Source organism: Elgaria multicarinata, chromosome 4, assembly GCF_023053635.1.
Source record: "Elgaria multicarinata webbii isolate HBS135686 ecotype San Diego chromosome 4, rElgMul1.1.pri, whole genome shotgun sequence".
In the NCBI taxonomy this organism is placed as follows: domain Eukaryota; kingdom Metazoa; phylum Chordata; class Lepidosauria; order Squamata; family Anguidae; genus Elgaria; species Elgaria multicarinata.
Window position 1 is genome coordinate 75,917,746 of NC_086174.1, and position 19,290 is coordinate 75,937,035.

Sequence of the window (19,290 nt, forward strand, 5' to 3'; positions counted from 1 at the left end):
TTAACAATATTCATAAGGCATAGGAAATTTTAGTAAAATCAAATGCTTAGGATTACCAAAGACCAACAATTGACTTTTTCTTCACAGGAAGACTAAGGCCCACCATTTCTTTTGCTCTGCGCATGAACAGCCCTGCCAATTTTGCTGCAAGCAGCCCCACTATTGCGCAACAGAAATTTAACGTTTCCAGGGGCAACCCAAAATGAGCAGAAATCCTAGTCTCTGGAAGGGCTCAGGTTGGCAAAGCTCCCTTATTGACACTCTGCAAATGTGCCCCATTCTAGAAATGAAAATTTCCACTTGATTCAGGTTGCCGCCAGAAGTGGGGCCCTGTGTAACAGAATCAGTGGGAATGGCTACATGTGGCCAGTCACCATTGGATACTGCCCTAATCTGCTTTTGAAATAATTCTCCCTCAAATCTCCAACTGGCAAGACTTAATAACCCTGTCACATCTGTTTTTAATCCCCCTTCCAATCCCTTTATCAAATTTGTCCCTTTATCAAAAACATCAGGCTAGATTCGAAGAAAAGTGTGTGGAAGGGAGCTGGTGGAAGCAGATTTCTCTGCCCCCTTCTTTCCCTCAGCAGCCTCCCAGCCCCCCACCCCCCAATACATCTCCAAACTTTCATGGGACTCTGCTGAATAGGCAGGCTATGCCTTTGGGAGGCTAAGTGCTCCCCCCAAATCAGGTAGAGGCAATTTCTATCAATGGTGCTCCCACATGGAGAACATGCTTCTAAACAATGTTTAGAAATCTTTCTCTTTCAACCAGCCATGCCACAGTTGGGTCCTCTGATCATGAGGAGAGAGATTGGGGGTGGGTGGGAAGACTGCCAAGGGAAGGAGGGGGGAGAAAATCAGCTTCCACTAGTCTCCTTCGACACACATTTATTTGGATACAACCCTATATTTTCAATACTAGTCATTTAAAAGGTATTATGTTTAAGGTTGAAACATATTTACAGAGCAGATGTTAATCAGTTATATAACCTTTAAATCCTTGAAAAATAAAATTCAAAGATATTAGATTTCATCTCTGTTCTGTTCATTGACCTAATGTGAGGGATAAATAATTCTTAATGTGACAGAAATAAAATGACAATAGCTGCTGCTGTCAATTGTTTTCATTTAATGTCTTACAAAGGCCATAAACATCAGTAAGCATGTCTTACAGAAAATGTTTCTTCAGTCCCTGGTGCTAATTAAATTCCAGATTAATAGCATGAGAGAAGCAGATGGCTTTTTAGGTGGGTTAATTATTTCAAAAATTGTATACATCAATGATACAACCCATGAAAATGTAAAGTGATGAATTAGAGACGACCTAAGGTCATTTGCAAAACTGACAGGATAAAGTTGCATGTGAACATTTTATTGTTTGAAAACTTTGAAGGAAAGAGGGAAAGAGCTGTGTTGCGCCTTAGGTTTTGGAGTTAGAGCAACGTCAAGATTCAGATCTCACATCTGCATTAGCGCTAAGCAATCATTTCACTGCTCAGGTGAAAGTTAAAGGTGAGATGGGGACATGGCTACATACGCATGACCCATCCACAAGCTCCTCAACATTCCTATGTTGAACTGAAAGGGAGGTTTTACATGGTTTTGCTTCAATGAAAGTAGAAACCCCCTTCAGACACACACACACCCGAGTTAAACATGGGAAAATTGAAGTCTGAGGGGCAGGGATGTTGGGGTGGGGCTTGTTTGTACACCCATGTCACCCCCCACATGTTTAGCCCTCACCTGTGCAGGTTGAACATCTCCAGAGGGCTAATGTCAGTATGGAAATTAGTACTGACAGCATTGACAAGATGGGTTTTTCCAATCAATCCTTGTGATTATGTTTTCCTCTGTTCCCACCCACCCCTTATTCTTTCACTCAAAATATTTTTGATTATTCTTTTAAATGAGAAGATTTACTGACTAAAGTGGCTCTTGAGGGTCTCAGCCAGGAGTCTTTCCCAGCTTTAACTGGAGACTGCATGATTACGATAATGATAACCCTTAAAATGCCTAACAAAACAAATTTAAACTAGAAAAGACTTTTTCCTCACACATTAGGTATTCAGAATACATAATAATATGCTTGGCTTACATTCAAATCATTGAATGGATGGCAGGCAAAAGAAAGAAAAAACTATTATGAAAATACTTCTCTCTTTAAACTGAACACTTACCTACTCTAAAATCCATTTCTCTTCCTAGATTTCTATGATGTATTGCTTACCTCAACATATTGCTTCTGAATTCATAATTCCAGGGATCACTAACTTAGATGCCTCTATCCAACAACTGTAGTCCTAGCAAATAAGAAGTGTGCAATACAAATAGCTAGGTACAGAAGAACCATCTTTTTTTAAAAAAAAAACTGTTCATTGCTTTCCTGCTTCCTGTCTGCTTTTCTTCAGTGAATTATGATTCCTCCAAATACCCCGATTAAAAAAAAAGGCATCAGCCTTTACACACTTTCTGGATAGCCATGAAAGATTTAGTTTCATACAGGATTATGCCAACACTTCCAAATAGTATGAGCAGGAGACAAATCATTTCAAGTAACTACATTGTCATTAGCATTTGAAGGATTTGCAATTTGGACTTCAATTCCTCAGAGTCAAAGGTATGCAAAAGTAGATCATGACTTTACAAGTTGCTACAGTAACAGATGCATCCTATGTCACATGTCAATGCAGTGTTCCTGTGATGATTACACTACCCCACAGCTGCTGCTAGATTTAATGAAGGCATTTTACAACTGGGAGCTCAGACAACGCAGTATGTTATGCATATAACAATATTATGTTATATGCCTAACATAATATTGAGGAATTGCTGAGTTCCACAACTACATTCAAATCACAATGAATATTCTGCCTTTTCATCTCCACAGCACTATGTATGTACAGCGCTTCTTCTGAGTCTTTCCAATTTCAGATACAGCATGTATTCATTAAGTAAACAATGCATAATACAGTAAAAGTTTTGGGATTGCCTGGCAATCCAGTACCACACAAACTACTGGGACAGGCATCTTTGCTGGAATATAGTTCCCACTTTCCTGGCAACTCTAGCACGGCAATGCCCCCATAATGTAAGCACTTTATATGACATGTTACATTCACGTTGCTAAGATGGGTTATATTAAGCACAGATCTGCTCCAAAAACTATGTTTGGCACACTTGCTGTCCAGTCATCTACCAAACTGATAGGGATGCTGTGAGTGCATGGCTGGGCCCAGAAGTCCTGTGGATCCATCTTCGTCCGGCCCTCCAGACCCAGTCAGGCACTCCTGACACAAGTGCAGACCCCCCCCCACCTAAATGGTCACAAGGCCCCAGCAAGTGCTCAGCAGCCCTCCATGCACCAAGATCATGCATTTCCCCTTCCTGCATCAATGGCAGCTGCCATTGACGCAACAGGGGAATTGCGCAATTTCCAGAGCACCCATAAATAGTACACATACACACCCCTTGCCAATGGCAGCCTTAAACGCCCCACTGATGCAAGGACAAAGGTGCGTCCCAGGGACAGGCGGCTGCGGTGGTGGGACAAGTGCCCACTGAGGCGAGCACAGGTGAGTTCGCCCACCCCTATGAACTGCATTCTCCGGAATCCCAGATTGAAAAATGTATATAACTCACTAAAATATGGGCTGGCCAATAGTATGAACAGTCTATGAACTATAGGGGCCATTGAGTGAGCTCACACAATGTAATAAATGGCATGTTAGAAATGTTTCATACTCTAAGCTGAAAACCCTGAAAGGGATGGGGAAGGAGGAAGTAAGGAAACTCTTCCATTTTCTCTCCCAAAGACAACCACAGAGTTTATTACTTCACACATTGGATTGCTGTTGTTTGGAACAGGAAAGAAAGATCTATAAGTGGATGAATTTCTTATATGACAGCAGAAAGTCATTGTTCTGCACCCACAGGCTTAGCAGTGCTGCATCAAGAACAATGTATATTGAATGCTTGATATCTCATACTTACGTATCGTAAACATTCAACAGCCAGTTGAGACACATATCTACACAGAGTGGAACGTTCACCAGATCCTTGTGCTTCTCTTCCATTCCACTGTAAATTGTAGTGAGACAGCTGACCACATCCTGAACGCTAAGGAGCTGGTCATTTTGGTTCAACTTGTGCTCTTTGAAAGCTTCATTTGTTGTATTTAAGTCCAACAGGTCCACTGGCAAAAAGAATTAAGCAGAGAAGAAATGCTGAATGGAAAACATTTCATTTTGATGAAGGTTCTCTCTTTGGTTTATTATACAAAGTGTTCAATATACATATCAGAAGACAAAAAAATCTGCCTCTAATTGTAAAGTGACACTATGATCCTAATTAGTGATGGTGCCAAAGTTCATAATTATATGAGTTTATTTAGGTCTTAATATGCAGCTGTATTATAAATCAAGAAGCATTTCCTCAGAAGTCCTTCTCCAGCTTGTGATGTTAATGAGATTCTGTGAACAAGCAACCAGCATTTAACAGCCCAAAGCCAGCTGTTTTGTAGGTGCAGGTGCAGAAATCCTTTGATATTAAACCCTTAATTTTAATGAAACTCTGCTTGATTGCTATTGGGAATGCTCAATGCAGTTATGCATGCGATAACAAACTTCAGGGGGCAATACAAGAATATGCATGTATGTGCCAACCTTACCAGTCAGCAAAAACTTTCAAGAAATAGGCTCGTTTTTTTCTGATCATTTGCTGAAGAATCTTGTAAATATTAAGCCACTTGTAGAGGTTTCAACTTGAAAAGTAGAGTAACTATTTCTAAAATACAAGAAGTCAAGAAGAGCTCTTCTATCTGGATGAGGGCTAATAAAATGAAACTCAATTTTGACAAATGGAGATTTGTGAGTAGGTGATTCTTATCTATTTGGGCAGGTTTAACTTGTTCTGGATGGGATTCCACTCCCCTAAAGGATCAGGTTTATAGTGTTGCGAGCACTCCTAGATCAGCCTTTGTCACTGGAGACCCACATAGCCTCTCTGACAAGGAATGGCTTTTGTAAACTGAGACTGGTGCACCAGCTGCAGCCTCTCCTAGACAGAGATAGCTTGACGATAGTTATCCATGCTCTTGAAACATCTATGAATCACCACTGCAATGTGTTGCACATGGGGATGCCAGTTGAAGTCCCTTTGGAAACTTCAATTAGTTCAAAATACAGCCAACTAAGCTGCTGACCAGGACCATTAGTGGGAACATATTTTGCCAGTATTGAAAGAACTTCACTGATCCATTTCCAAGCACAATTCAAAGTGCCGGTGCTTACCTTTAGAGCTCTACATGGCTTAGGACTCAGCTACCTCAAGGAATTCCTGCTGCTATACCACTGAGATAATCTTTGGAGCTTCTCCTGCCATCTGAGGTAAGGCAAATGGTGACTAGAGAGAGAGAGCGCCTTCTCAATGGTGGTCTCTATTTGTGATAATCCCTTACCAGAAAAGCTAACCTGGCACCAACATTGTTACCTTTTCAGCATCAGGCAAAGATATTTCTATTTTCCCAGGCTTTTACCTGTTTTTGTGTGTAATAATGAACTTTTCAACAGGTTGCTTATGTTTTACTTATATTTTACCTTATTTTTCTACACTGCCTTGAAACCTCTGCTGAAGAGCAGCATAGGTGGTTTTTTTTTAATGAAAATAAATACATATGTTTAATCATACTATTGGTACCAGATGAAAAACCATAGTTTTCAGAGAATATCCAAAGATTTACAATTGGAACCAAGAATTATGTTATGGCAGAGAGAGGAATTCCAAGTCCAACAAGCATGTATTAAGCATGACTTAAAAGAATGCTAAATAGGGGTTGTTTCCGATATTAGTCCTATTTAGAGCCGATCCATTGAAATGAATGATCCATTGTCACACAGAGAAGAGCCAGGACCTCTTCTCGATCCTCCCAGAGTGCAGGACACGGAATAATGGGCTCAAGTTAAAGGAAGCCAGATTCCAGCTGGACATCAGGAAAAACTTCCTGACGGTTAGAGCAGTACGGCAATGGAATCAGTTACCTAGGGAGGTTGTGGGCTCTCCCACACTAGAATCATTCAAGAGGCAGCTGGACAACCATCTGTCAGGGATGCTTTAGGGTGGATTCCTGAAAGAGCAGGGGGTTGGACTCGATGGCCTTATAGGCCCCTTCCAACTCTACTATTCTATAATTCTATGATTCTATGAAATGAATAAGACTAAAGTTAGACTAGCATTGGAGTTGTCCTATTGCATTGCATTTTCAACAAACAGCGTTGGGCACAGCATACAGATAAATTAAAAACCACTTCACAATCTAGAAAAAGCAATAATGGAAACATGCCCATATGCATTGACAGGCATCCCTCATGGAAGCTCACATTTCTGCTTTGAATTTTTCCCTTGAATGATGACAAGAATGTGTGCCAGTTACAAAAAGCGCACTCGGTTATTGAAGCAATTATGAGAAACTAATTATCATCTAGACAATGAGATAGCAGGAAAATAGCTGATCGTGATTCCCCCCCCCCCAAGTAGTCTTACATTACGGAATAAGAGATTTCAAAGCGCTAAAATGAATTTAAGCTAGAGGCCAATAGCATAATCTTTAGGGACATCTTTGACTAGAAATGGTTGAAAATTTAGCAAAGAGTGGCAGTTTCTTGGCATTCTTCTCACAACATTGAGAATGTTAAAAATGCATTTCCTCCAAATCATGTTTTGTACACAGAATCAAAAGTGCATTAACAGTATACCATTCTGAACAAAAATAAGACTGGATAATTCTAGGATGAATTCTAAATTACTGTATATCACTCATATGCAATGAGGGGGCAGAGCTCTTTGTGATGTATAAGATATAGTATACAACAGGGCATGAAACACCACAGATGCCACAAACAATACTATGGCAGCAACTAGAATTTCACCATTTGTATTTCATGCAGATGAGTCTCATTCTGCTCCTCTGGGTAAATCTCTGGGAGAGATTTCCATAAGCTTTCATCCAAATTCCATTAGGTGTATGCACCATAATAAAAAGGAGAACTTTACAATAAAGGTTTTACCTAATGTTCTTCAACTTCTCCCCACTGGGACAAGCATATTATATTGCTCCTGTGCAGAGACAGATCTGGGCGAGGATAACCTGGAACTACTTGTTCAAATAAGGTGCTGACCAGGAAGCTGCTTCTCAGAAATTAATCTGGTGGTAGCGCTTTTCTGATTTCTTTTACTTTCTTCTCTTGAGCTGTGCAACTTGTTTTGCCTGTAGGGCCATCTGAAGCTATTTTCTTTGAAAGCACCTGGCCCTCTACTGCTCTTGTAGATGCCCAAGACTCTGTCACTGTCTGCTTGAGAACAAGCAAACCTCACGTAGCCATTAAGACTGACCTGGGCCATGAGAACACCAGCTTTACAAGCCCAAAAATTCTTTTCTGGCTTGGATTAAAAATCAAGCCAGCCAAGAATTCGCAGCTTCCCCCTACCCACCCTTGCCAGCCCCCCCAAACTCACTCAGTTGTGTCCCTTTTGAAGATGGTTTAACAAGAACTCCCTTTAGAAAGCAAGTTATATAAATTAGAGGTATGCACCAACCATAAGATTCAACTCAGTCTCCATTTGGCACTTCAGAAAATGGCCCGATTCCATTCAGATTCAGAGGCCATCTGCTCCAACTCAGGTATTGAACCTGGGTTGACATTCAGACATCCAAGGTTTTGTGCCTCCCACTGACTATGATGAGACATTTAAAAAATGGCTGTAACATGGCATCTTTTTGTCAGAAATGGATGAAGTTTTCAGCCGAAATAGTTGACTCAGCTGACCATAAAATTCAAGAAACTTTTACAATGTGGCCCCCAACTTTTACTAATAAAACACTATCCAGCGTTAGTTTTGGCTTACATTAATATTTACATACCGTATTTTCCGGCGTATAAAACGACCCCCAACTTTTGAGAAGATTTTCCTGGGTTAAAAAGTAGTCTTATACGCTAGAAACCAAGTCAACCTTATGAAATACTATGTAGGCTATGGCTGGACTTTTATAATATCTTCTTTCAGAGAAAATAATTATTCCTATGAGATATAGAAATAACAAAAAAAATAATTTGAATCCAGATTAAGTTATTTCCATGTTGTCCAAACTGAAATCAATGGGACTTAAGTCATTACGAACTTGCACTACTGATTTTAATGGGACTTAAGATCCAATCCAGTATGCTGTAAATATTAATTCAGATGGATTTTCTCACCTAGGAAAAATATATATCCAGAACTCAGTTCCTGCCATTTGCTACTCACTACTCTTCCTTGAAAAACCTGGATGGATGGGCAACACTAAATGGATGACACATTTGAAAAGCATTCTACTAAAGCACATTATGTCAGCAAAGGCTTTGGGATGCCAACTTCAGACTTGTCCTTGTAGTTTTCCCCAAAAGGCCTTCAGAGTTTGCCACTGCTAAGCTATGACAGCAATTTGTCACATCTAACAGTCAGATGATGACCCTCTATTTCAAGGGATTCAATCTGACATCCACTTTGCCTTAGTGCATTAGCCCTTCTAAAGTGTTATATAGTCTGACACCTTTAAAAGCTATCTGTGTTTAAATTATGGGGAACTATTTCCCCTTTTAAATGGAAGTTGCAAAACAGCTTCGTATGGGTGGTATCTAAGAAAGAGGTTTAGCAGACACATCTAGCCAATCTTGCTTGTCAAAAATTAAGAACAGCAAAACTAGACATTTTAAGCTTGCTTTTGTGAGCCTCTCAAGATATAAAGTACGATGCTTATTCTATTTTACAAGAGAGAACACCAAGCCAAAGCTTTAAAAAGCAAGGACGGACAACTTGTTGAGGGTTTGCTAAAGGCTGAAAAAAGTAGTATTTTCCAAAACTTGCTGTCGTGTTTCCCAAAGCCTCCCACCTTATTGGGAGACAATAAAGAGGTCTGCCACATAATCCACAAAGCTTTATTCAGGCAATAAATATTTCTTCCCACCTGAAGAGAGTCCAACCTCTAAGAACTTTCCTCTAGGCAAAACTACGCAAATTAAGGGAGACAATTGTCCTGTCAAGAAGAATGGAAAGCCTTTTCTCAGAACGCTTTAACTTCAGGGAGACTGGTTCTGGAGAAGCCTTTGGCGAGAAGCTAGCTGGGCCGACCTTCTTTCACCTTCCTTTAGCTCCGCCCATTTTAGTCTGCGGCATACTCTAGGATCAGCTAGCCTTGCAGTGCCCTCCCCCTCAGAAGAATACTGATTTCCCACAGGCTGTGTGTTGTTACAGTTTTCAGAGATAAGGTTTGGCGAAAGTTCATTCCCAGCTGGTGAAGAGCCCGTGAGAGTCACCTCCCCCACTCCCCATATAGGCTGGTATGTTTCTCGTGTCATCTCTTCTGCTTCAGAATCTGATTCTGATTGATTGCCTGAAACTCCTTCCCCCAGCCTACGGGGAACAGGCCTAGTCATGACACTTACATACTGTTGAATTCTGAATTAAAGAAATGTAGTACCTAATACACACGATGCTGGTAAAGACAGACTTGAGTCAAAATGAGCTTCAAGATGGAAGTTGTATGGTGAGCTTGACTTTTACTGATTTGTATATCCCTAGTTGTAAGCAGGAACAATTTCTGATATTGCACATCATCATTACTGATCACAGGGCACATCAGTAAAGACATCAGCCCTAGCTTCCAATTTCTTGGCTTTGTGGAGCTTGGGCCAATGTGAGATAATCTTAACTCTTGTCTTAAACTGATTATTAAACATCCCTGGTATTTGAAAAAGGATTTTATAATTACAATGTTGGCAATCCTACCCTCTTCCCTATGTATTTGAATCTGCTCTCTTGCAAGATTATAAATACTTCACTAACAGTAATCATGGTGTCATTTCAAGATCTTGAAGAATTTCCACAGATAGAGGATTATTATTATTATTATTTATTTATATGGCACCATCAATGTACATGGTGCTGTACAGATAACACAGTACATAGCAAGACCCTGCCGCATAGGCTTACAATCTAATAAGTTGTAGTTAACAATAAAGAGGGAAGGAGAATGCAAACAGGCACAGGGAAGTGTAAACAGGCACCGGGTAGGGTAAAGCTAATAGTATAGAGTCAGAACAAACTCAATATTTGAAGGCTATAGGGAAAAGAAAAGTTTTTAGCTGAGTTTTAAAAGCAGTGATTGAGTTTGTAGTTCTCAAGTGTTCTGGAAGTGCGTTCCAGGCGTAAGGGGCAGCAGAAGAAAAAGGACGAAGCCGAGTAAGGGAAGTGGAGGTCCTTGGGCAGGCGAGAAGCATGGCATCAGAGGAGCGGAGAGCCCGGGCGGGGCGATAGTGTGAGATGAGAGAGGAGAGATAGGGAGGAGCTAGACCGTGAAGAGCCTTGAAGGTCAGCAGGAGAAGTTTATATTGGATTCTGGAGTGAATTGGAAGCCAATGAAGAGATTTCAGAAGTGGAGTGACATGGTCAGAGCGGCGGGCCAGGAAGATGATCTTAGCGGCAGAGTGGTGGACAGAGACCAGCGGACTGATGTGAGACGAAGGAAGGCCAGAGAGAAGAAGGTTGCAGTAGTCCAGCCGAGAGATAACCAGTGCGTGAACGAGAGTCTTGGCAGAAGAGACAGACAAAAATGGTCGAATCCTGGCAATATTATATAGGAAGAAACGACAGGATTTAGCTACAGCCTCGATGTGAGGAGTAAAGGAGAGCGAGGAGTCAAATATAAAGCCAAGACTACGAGCTTCCTTGACCGGAGTAAGCGTGACATCGTTGACAGTAAGAGAGAATGAGAGGTGAGGAGAAGGTTTAGGAGGAAAAACAAGCAATTCAGTCTTTGCCATGTTAAGTTTCAAACGACGATGAAGCAGCCAGGCTGAGATATCTGAAAGACATGCTGAGATACGATCGTGAACATCTGGAGAAAGTTCCGGAGATGAAAGATATAATTGTGTATCATCGGCATACAGGTGATATTGGAGGCCGTGAGATTGAATAAGCTTGCCCAAGGGCAGCATGTATAGAGAGAACAACAACGGGCCAAGCACCGAGCCTTGCGGAACCCCAACTGAAAGGGGAAAAGAGGAGGACGAGCTGCCGTTAGCCGACACGCTGAAAGAGCGACCCTCTAGATAGGAGGCGAACCAGTTATAGACAGAGCCACAGAGTCCAAGGTCATGGAGGGAATCTAAGAGAAGATCGTGATCAACCGTGTCAAAGGCTGCGGTTAGATCAAGGAGAATAAGAATGGAATAATGGCCTTTAGACTTGGCAGTAAGGAGATCATTGGTGATCTTGGTAAGGGCTGTTTCAGTGGAATGCAAAGGACGGAAGCCAGATTGAAAGGGATCCAGAGCAGAGTTATTAGAGAGAAAGTCAAGACAACGAGAGTAGACCAGACGTTCCAGGATCTTTGAGACAAAGGGCAGGAGGGAGACAGGTCGGTAGTTAGACAGTGATAGTCGATCAAGAGTGGGTTTTTTGAGAATGGGAGAGACTGTAGCATGTTTAAAAGCAGAAGGAAATGAACCAGAGGACAGAGAAGAATTAATGATGTGAAGCAAGGACGGGAGAATAGCGGGGATAAGATTAATAAAGACGCGAGAGGGAATCGGATCACGGGAACAAGTGGAAGGCTTCGATGAGCGCAGTATTTTAGACAGTTCATCAGCTGAGACCGAAGGGAACGCCGAGAGAGTTGAAGGAGGAACTGACAGGTGAGGGGCAGGAGCTGGAAGCGGAGCAGAGTTGGCTAGGAGCCTGTAAAGAATCACCCTCCACATGTAGAAAGTGATGAGAACGACGAGGGAGCACATTCCTACTTCCCTTCCTCACTGGTAGAGCTTACATACAATGAGAATGAATGAACAGGGCTACATTCTCACAACCATCTTAATGTTTGTGTGAAATACAATCCTTGCATGTCCATCCTCCACCACATAGAAAGTAAGAGCAAGGTTTGGGATGCTTATGCTGCCTTTCTGCTTTCAGAAATGCAGTGTGAGGTCCAGATCCTCCTGTTCCCCATCACCACCTGTGCAGTCCATCCCTACCCCTCCCAAATTGTCTGACTGTTTAACTGCATGTTACTTTAAAGATGTAGCTAGGGTATATTTATTTTTTTTACCAAAAGTAAGCTCATGGGACCTCACATGGATCAGGATCCTAGAGTGGTGAGTAGGGATACAGTAACATGTAGTTCCACTTTATGAGGTCACATTCCATGACTAAAGGAACAGGTCTTGCATAGAGAATTCCTCTCAAAACACTGGAGTACTGGCAGCATTCTAGGTCTAGTGTGAAACTGAGCACGCCCAACAAAACTTTGACAGCAGTTGCTGCCATAGGCTTTCATGGGGCAGAAAAACCTTAATAACTTTTGAAGGCACGCCTCCTCAGGCACACCTATAACATACATCGGTAGGCTTCACAAAAATGTTAAAGAAGTATCTGAAACAACAAGCTGTAGCTTGGAGTAAAAAAAGACAAATGTGTCAATTTTCCACACATTTTAACTTGAAGTACCTGTGACAATTTGTATCAAATCAGTTTGATATTTTGCACAATTGTAGACCTTATCAGGTAGGTCTTGGATGCCAAGTTTTTATAAGCAGCAGAATATTAAGGCTTATAAGGACATAACTTTTTTTTTTTTTTTTTTTTTTGCAGTTCAACTTAACTTAACCCCTTAATAGAATCTCTTGGGCATTTTCAAAACTGTTTAAAAGTGAAAAGGAACATAGACATACACGTTTGCATTTCCGTTTCACGGGAATTAGCCTTAAAGACAAAATTGTGTTTGGATTTGGTGAGGCAGACAGCCAAGGAGGATTTTTTAGCTGAGCCATTTGTAGTCACTCTACACATCATCAGCATTTCCAGTAACTTGTCAGCTGGATTGTCAACATGCAGACACTGACTTTCTGGGGAAAGCAGGACTAAAAATAAAAGTGTTACTACTACCCTACTGAATACTGCCTGAGTTACCTCAGCACTTTCTCCATTTCCTCCCCACACCCCCAAGCACATTCCTTTCAACTGGTTTCAATGTCAATCTACCTCACAAAAGAATATTTGAATGAAACAATCACAGTGTGGAGAGCAGCTCTGCTGTATGGGGCCCACTGCCTGAAGTGCAGGAATGGATCAGGTCAAGGTTTAACCAGCCAACCTCAAATGGTACCTTTTATATATTCTCAAGTCTGTCTTGCTTTGCTTTGCCTGCATCTCACTTACATTACCAGACAATGGTATGTGCAGATTTCCATAGCTGTTTTACATGTCAACAGTCTCATGCCTGAATAATAATAATAATAATAATAATAATAATAATAATAATAATTTATATAGCACCATCAATGTACATGGTGCTGTACAGAGTATAACGGTAAATAGCGAGACCCTGCCGCATAGGCTTACATTCTAATAAAACCATAATAAAACAATAAGGAGGGGAAGAGAATGCAAACAGGTACAGGGTAGGGTAAACAGGCACTGGGTATGGTAAAACTGACAGTATAAAGTCAGAACAAAATCAAGTTTTAAAAGCTTTAGGAAAAAGAAAAGTTTTTAGCTGAGCTTTAAAAGCTGCAGTTGAACTTGTAGTTCTCAAATGTTCTGGAAGAGCGTTCCAGGCATAAGGGGCAGCAGAAGAAAATGGACGAAGCCGAGGAAGGGAAGTAGAGACCCTTGGGCAGGCAAGAAACATGGCATCAGAGGAGCGAAGAGCACGAGCGGGGCAATAGTGTGAGATGAGAGAGGAGAGATAGGAAGGAGCTAGACAATGAAAATCCACACCAGTGCAGAAAAGAACAGAAAACACACTTCCAATTTACCTATATATTAAGACTCTTGCATGAGGCTGATTTACCATTTTGGCCACCATTTTATTTCACAGCGATGGTTGTGTTGCTCCTCCCAGCAGCCACGGTGTCTGCCCCCCTTGTTCCTCCAAGCAATATTGTTTCATGACCTGATATTGTACCGCTATAAAGCAGTAGTATAGCTCCTGCCTTTTATATAACACTTTCATACCGCTTTCATAGTGCAATATCCTGCTTTGTGTAGATTAGGCCTAAGGAGCTATAGTGGAAGAAAATGGAGGGGGGAAATCTCTACCTATGCTAAATCAAAGCATTTTAGAATATTGCAGTTTCAGTTGTGCCAACATTGGTAGAATATGCTCCTGGTGCCCCTTCCATTTTAGGATGCGAGAGATTCGATTCTGCATATTCAGTGAGCTTTTTACTTAAAGTAAAACATGCAGGGAGCATTTAAACATACATCCCACAGCCAGCAGTTTGGAATGATATAGCCAACCATGCTCCACTATACAAGTGCTCTAAATATTTATTTCAGCGAAAGGCAAAGGTCCCTGCCCCCTGCACATTGCTATTCCACATAATCATTCATATGGCACATGCAATTGTGTTTCCCAACCTGAACTATGGTTCAGAAAGAAAGATATATATCGTTGTGCTAACCTGTCCTCCCTTCCATTAACGACATTAATTTATAGCCACATGAGCAACCGCTATCATCATTTGGTGCATGAATGAAACATCAGCAAACAGGACTCTATTTCCAGTATTTATATCTTTAGGGCAGTTCCACTTTGGCTCCTCATCCTAATCCCTATGCAGAGAAAATAACGAGCTTTGCGATGTAAACTTACAACACAGTGCCTTTTGTAGTCTCCGGATTTTGATGGCTGTACGGTAAGCAGAAAAGCGCACGTTGTTCAAATCGGCTAAAAAGTGGCAAAGGGCAGAAATGTTAGAATATTCTAAGGGAGCATCAGATATTTGTTGTTAATTAAGAAAAAGTATTTGCAGATAAATCTTTTTTAAATAAACAAAACGAAGGCAAAACGAGGGAGAAGGAATACAATAATCCAGATGAAACCAAGAGACAAGCTTTAATGTCAGTTACCAGTCCAAAGACTGGAAGACATGGCAGCACTTAAGAAACATTTTAGCAATTTCTACTTACTTGCATGGAATCACACAAATAAAATCTGCCCATGCCTGATAGCCACAGGTTTCATGTAGTAAAATATTCAAATTACCCTAGTCTGCTTGCTTGATGGCACATTTCTAATGCGGCCCTCAGATGTACACAGCTGAAAAAACTAAATATGAATTAAAATTCCCTCCTACTTGGTGCCTTTTAGACATGTTTTTAACTTTTGTAAACCACCCAGAGAGCTTCAGCTATGGGACAGTATATAAATGTAATAAATAAATAAATAAATAAATTTCCCCAGTTGTGTGGCAGCAGCATAACTGAGAGAAGCTTTTGCTTGACTAGGAAAATGACTTTTCCATCAATTTGGCAATTGCCTTCCAGTGTGCAAGAGTTCAGTCTCTGCCCATGTAGTTCATAGCCACACAGAATGTGATCATAGGTCAGTGGCACCCAAAATGCTGGAAGAACGCCAATGTTTATGGCGTGCAGGAGTCATTTAAATTTCTTTTCAAAATACAGCTCCCATTCCTTATTGCAAATGTGCTCCCTGAAACATATCCCAAACTTTGGAACACCAACAAGCATATTTAATTTGAAATTTAGTTTCACAGCATGGGGAGCCATGCTGTAATATGTGCATTTATGAGTGAGAATGAAGTATAACCACAACACACACACACACACTCACACACACATCCTGCTAAAAGGTTAAGTCGCAACATGCCATCCCTTTCATTAAGTGGGTTAGAATGTTTTTGCCTAATTAACAAACTAAACTTGATACTATAGTGTAGTGCCATCATCTTCCTAAGAGTAATTTCATGAACATTTTTGTGAACCGCCCAGAGAGCTTCGGCTACTGGGCGGTATAAAAATGAAATGAAATAAATAAATAAATAAATAAATAAACATAAAAATTACAGGGAGCTCACAGAATTGGCCTATCAGATACATGTTTTGCCAATTACTTTTAAGTAAGGAGAAGTCAACTTACCTAATGACTGGAAGAGTTCAGTCATTTTAGGGTGATCCCAGCAGGTTGTTTGAGTAAGGTGACTGTGAAAGGAAGAACCATAAAAAAGTAAAGACTAAATTTTTGGGGATAGTTATAGGTCTGATAAAAAAAAAAACACTTAGCTTTAACATTAATATACAATGGCCAGTATCCAAGAAACCATGTGACTAATGTCACACATGCATAGGAGCTTTGGATTAATGCATCCTGACTGTTAGACCTACATCTCAAATGCCAAGCCTCCTTTTGAAACCTGGGGAGTTCTGAAAGCGGTCACATGGGAGAAGGATTTTGTGTTTGAAAAACATGCACAAAGCAATGAGTCCAGTTAGATTTGCTCTTTAGATCTTGCTCCATATCTATATTTACACAGGTTTTTAAATTTTTGTGCAATAGCCTTACATATATCTTCTCTGTTACACCACACAAGTAGTAAATGAAATGTACCTTCTGTATGCACAGATTAAACTAAATATCACATTTTTATTAAAGGAGAGCATTTTCCCAATATTCTTAACATAAATTATAATTCAATGGTTTCAGTATATATATTAACCTTAACAGTTAGCAACGTACTCAAAGTACAAAATGACCTTTAACTCACTCATGCTAAAGATCATGGAGTAATTACTTTAATGTATTGCTACATTGAACCTCTAAAGAGCATTCCGATGCAATGAATATTACAATTTTATCCACCATTTAACCCATCAAGAACGTGTGTATCCAGCCATACAAATAAGATTAAATTTAGACTGCTCACAGAATTTTAAATCTATTGCTGTCCATTTGTCATGTTCTGTTTCCATACATTATTGGTCTATAAGATTATTCATTCTAGACACACTCTAGTATATACGTTTAAATCAGATTAACTAGAAAATTAATTTCACTAGATTTGTTATATTAAAAAACTCTCACATACCCACTGTGATTTATTATTATTAAATGGTCCTATATATTAGCAAATTAGGTGATATTTAATGAAGCAGTAAACTATATTCTCTCATTTTACTTAAACATGAATCTGCTCTAATGGGACTCTACACTCACTCCAAAGAGGTAATTCATAAAGCCAATGGGCAAAATCTACCAGGGCATTTTCTCTGTGTGAGTCTCATTGAAATGAAGAACTGGAGCTGATTAAGAGCATATCCAACATACTTTATAAGTCCAGTTAACGTTAATAGGGCCTGTATTCGAAAAAGCCCAGTAAACTTTGACCCAGCTGGCTTAAAATTGGTTTTATTTGAAATCTACAGGTTCCGTATGTTTACATAATATTTCCTTATATTGCATTGCCTGGCATGTAATTAGGAACAAATTTACATACAGAAATTCCAATGCAATGGACCAATGTGATTGCCTGTTTGAATCTCCTCTCCACTGCCAGAACCATGGCTAGAAATAAATTATATTTACTTGACACTGAACATGCACACATTTGAATTTATTTATTTATTTATTTTATTCATATTTATATTCCACCTTTCCACCAACAACTATCACTCAAGCTGACTGACAATAAAATGGAGAATAAAATCAAAATATCAATTAAGACAATCATAAAAACAAATAGATTAAAAACACAATTACAAATCTAGCCTTCCAGGACCTGGGAGCAGTCACTGAGAAGGCCCTCTCTCGTCCCCACCAAATCTCTGATGCCAGCAGAACCATGAGAAGAGCCTGCCCAGAAGATCTTAAAACCCGGGCAGGCTCATGTGGGAATGGCGGTCCTTCAGGTAGCCTGATCCCAAGCTGTACAGAGCTTTATAGGTTCTAACAAGCACTTTGAATTGTCCATGGAAACAGGCCATTAGCCAGTGAAGTTGGTTTAACAACTCCCTTGTAGTTGACACCAGTCAACCGTTTGGCTGCAGTAGTCTGGGTGAGTTAAAGTTTCCAAATACATGCTTCCCATTAAACTATTATAGTCCCAAACTGAGGTGACTACTTACAGACAGCATTATTATTATTATTAATAATAATAATAATAATAATAATAATAATAATAATCTTTATTTGTATCCTGCCTTTTGCCCAATGCTGGGCCTCAAGGTGGATTTACAAAATTAAAACATATACAGTTGGATAAAGTTCAACAAAGGAACGATGCAAAAACAGGCATTTTATGGCTCTAGACTTACATAACATGTTAGCACCAATCCTTACTAACATTGTTCATGCCCACATCATTTGAACCGCCTTTATAATGAAGCTAATAATATTACAATGAACAGGCTGCAATCCCTTGTAAATCCCCAGCAAAGAGTCAAACAAACAAGTGCCTCTGGCACCTCTGGGAGCAGGCTAAATTCTGTGGCCTTCCTCTCGTTGCTGGATATACAGACATCTTATCAGGTGTATAAGGTCAGCTGACCAGCCCTGATACAGATGATTTTTATTCTCAGAACTTATATACTGACATTGTTATGCAGCTATGTGCACATCAAGAGCTGGTTCTTAGAATGAAAATGCTTTAACAATATTCAGAATTTATCTACCATACAGCTAATATGAATGTTTATTTTCAAAGCTCCAGAAGTAGAGGGAGGTGTTCAATTGTGCCATATAGATTTTTGACTAAAGGCAAATCTATCTTGTTCATAATGTATTAAAACAGTAGTAGTTAAGAATGCAATCCTATACACACTTATCTGGGAGTCAGTTAACTAAATTCAGTGGGGCTTACCTCTGAGTAGACATGCATTTAATTGCACTGTAAATTCAGTAAGCTTAATATGGAACAAATGCATGTTCTTTCATCAACAACTTGGCCCAATAAGTAAATACCATACTGATTGAGTTCTATGACATGATTTCTTCATAGTGCCAGAGAATACTAGGGTTGTTCATTCACAGTGCAAATAAAAAGTTACTAGTACTTTAATGTTTCAGAACAGAAAATGTGCTTATATTTCACCCAGTTCCAGATATAAAAATCTTCCCAAACTATGGTTGAATCACTTTTATTAGATCATAATTCTTGACAATATAGAACAGGTGATTCAGTGTCTACTTTCACTAGTATAGTGCCTCTGAAGTAAACCAATGAATGCATTAAAATACTGATGTATTGAACTACATATTGAGCTAGTGTATCATTGGAGCTAACCCCATTTGATCCCCCTACCAAATTTGTAAGACGCTTTTTATATGCAAAAGAGGATTAATGTTTCAATTCAGAAAAGAAACAAACAAAGAGGGTCCCTCTCTCTTCTCCACTGCAGCCTTCCATATGGCCTGAAAACCTACTCCAGAGGGTTTCCCACACCTTTGAAGCGGATTTTGAG

At 40.0% G+C, this 19,290-nt stretch overlaps 1 protein-coding gene across 2 annotated transcripts in view; it reads right to left on the reverse strand.

Moving 5' to 3' along the window:
* Positions 1–19,290, reverse strand: part of UTRN (utrophin) — a 390,352-nt gene that overhangs the window by 59,672 nt on the left and 311,390 nt on the right. For both annotated transcript variants that reach the window (XM_063124582.1, XM_063124583.1), the window contains 3 exons: positions 15,974–16,035; positions 14,687–14,761; positions 3,994–4,195 (listed from right to left, as the gene is read on the reverse strand). In XM_063124582.1, coding sequence (XP_062980652.1) covers positions 3,994–4,195; positions 14,687–14,761; positions 15,974–16,035 — 339 coding nt within the window. The remainder of the gene's footprint in view (positions 1–3,993; positions 4,196–14,686; positions 14,762–15,973; positions 16,036–19,290) is intronic.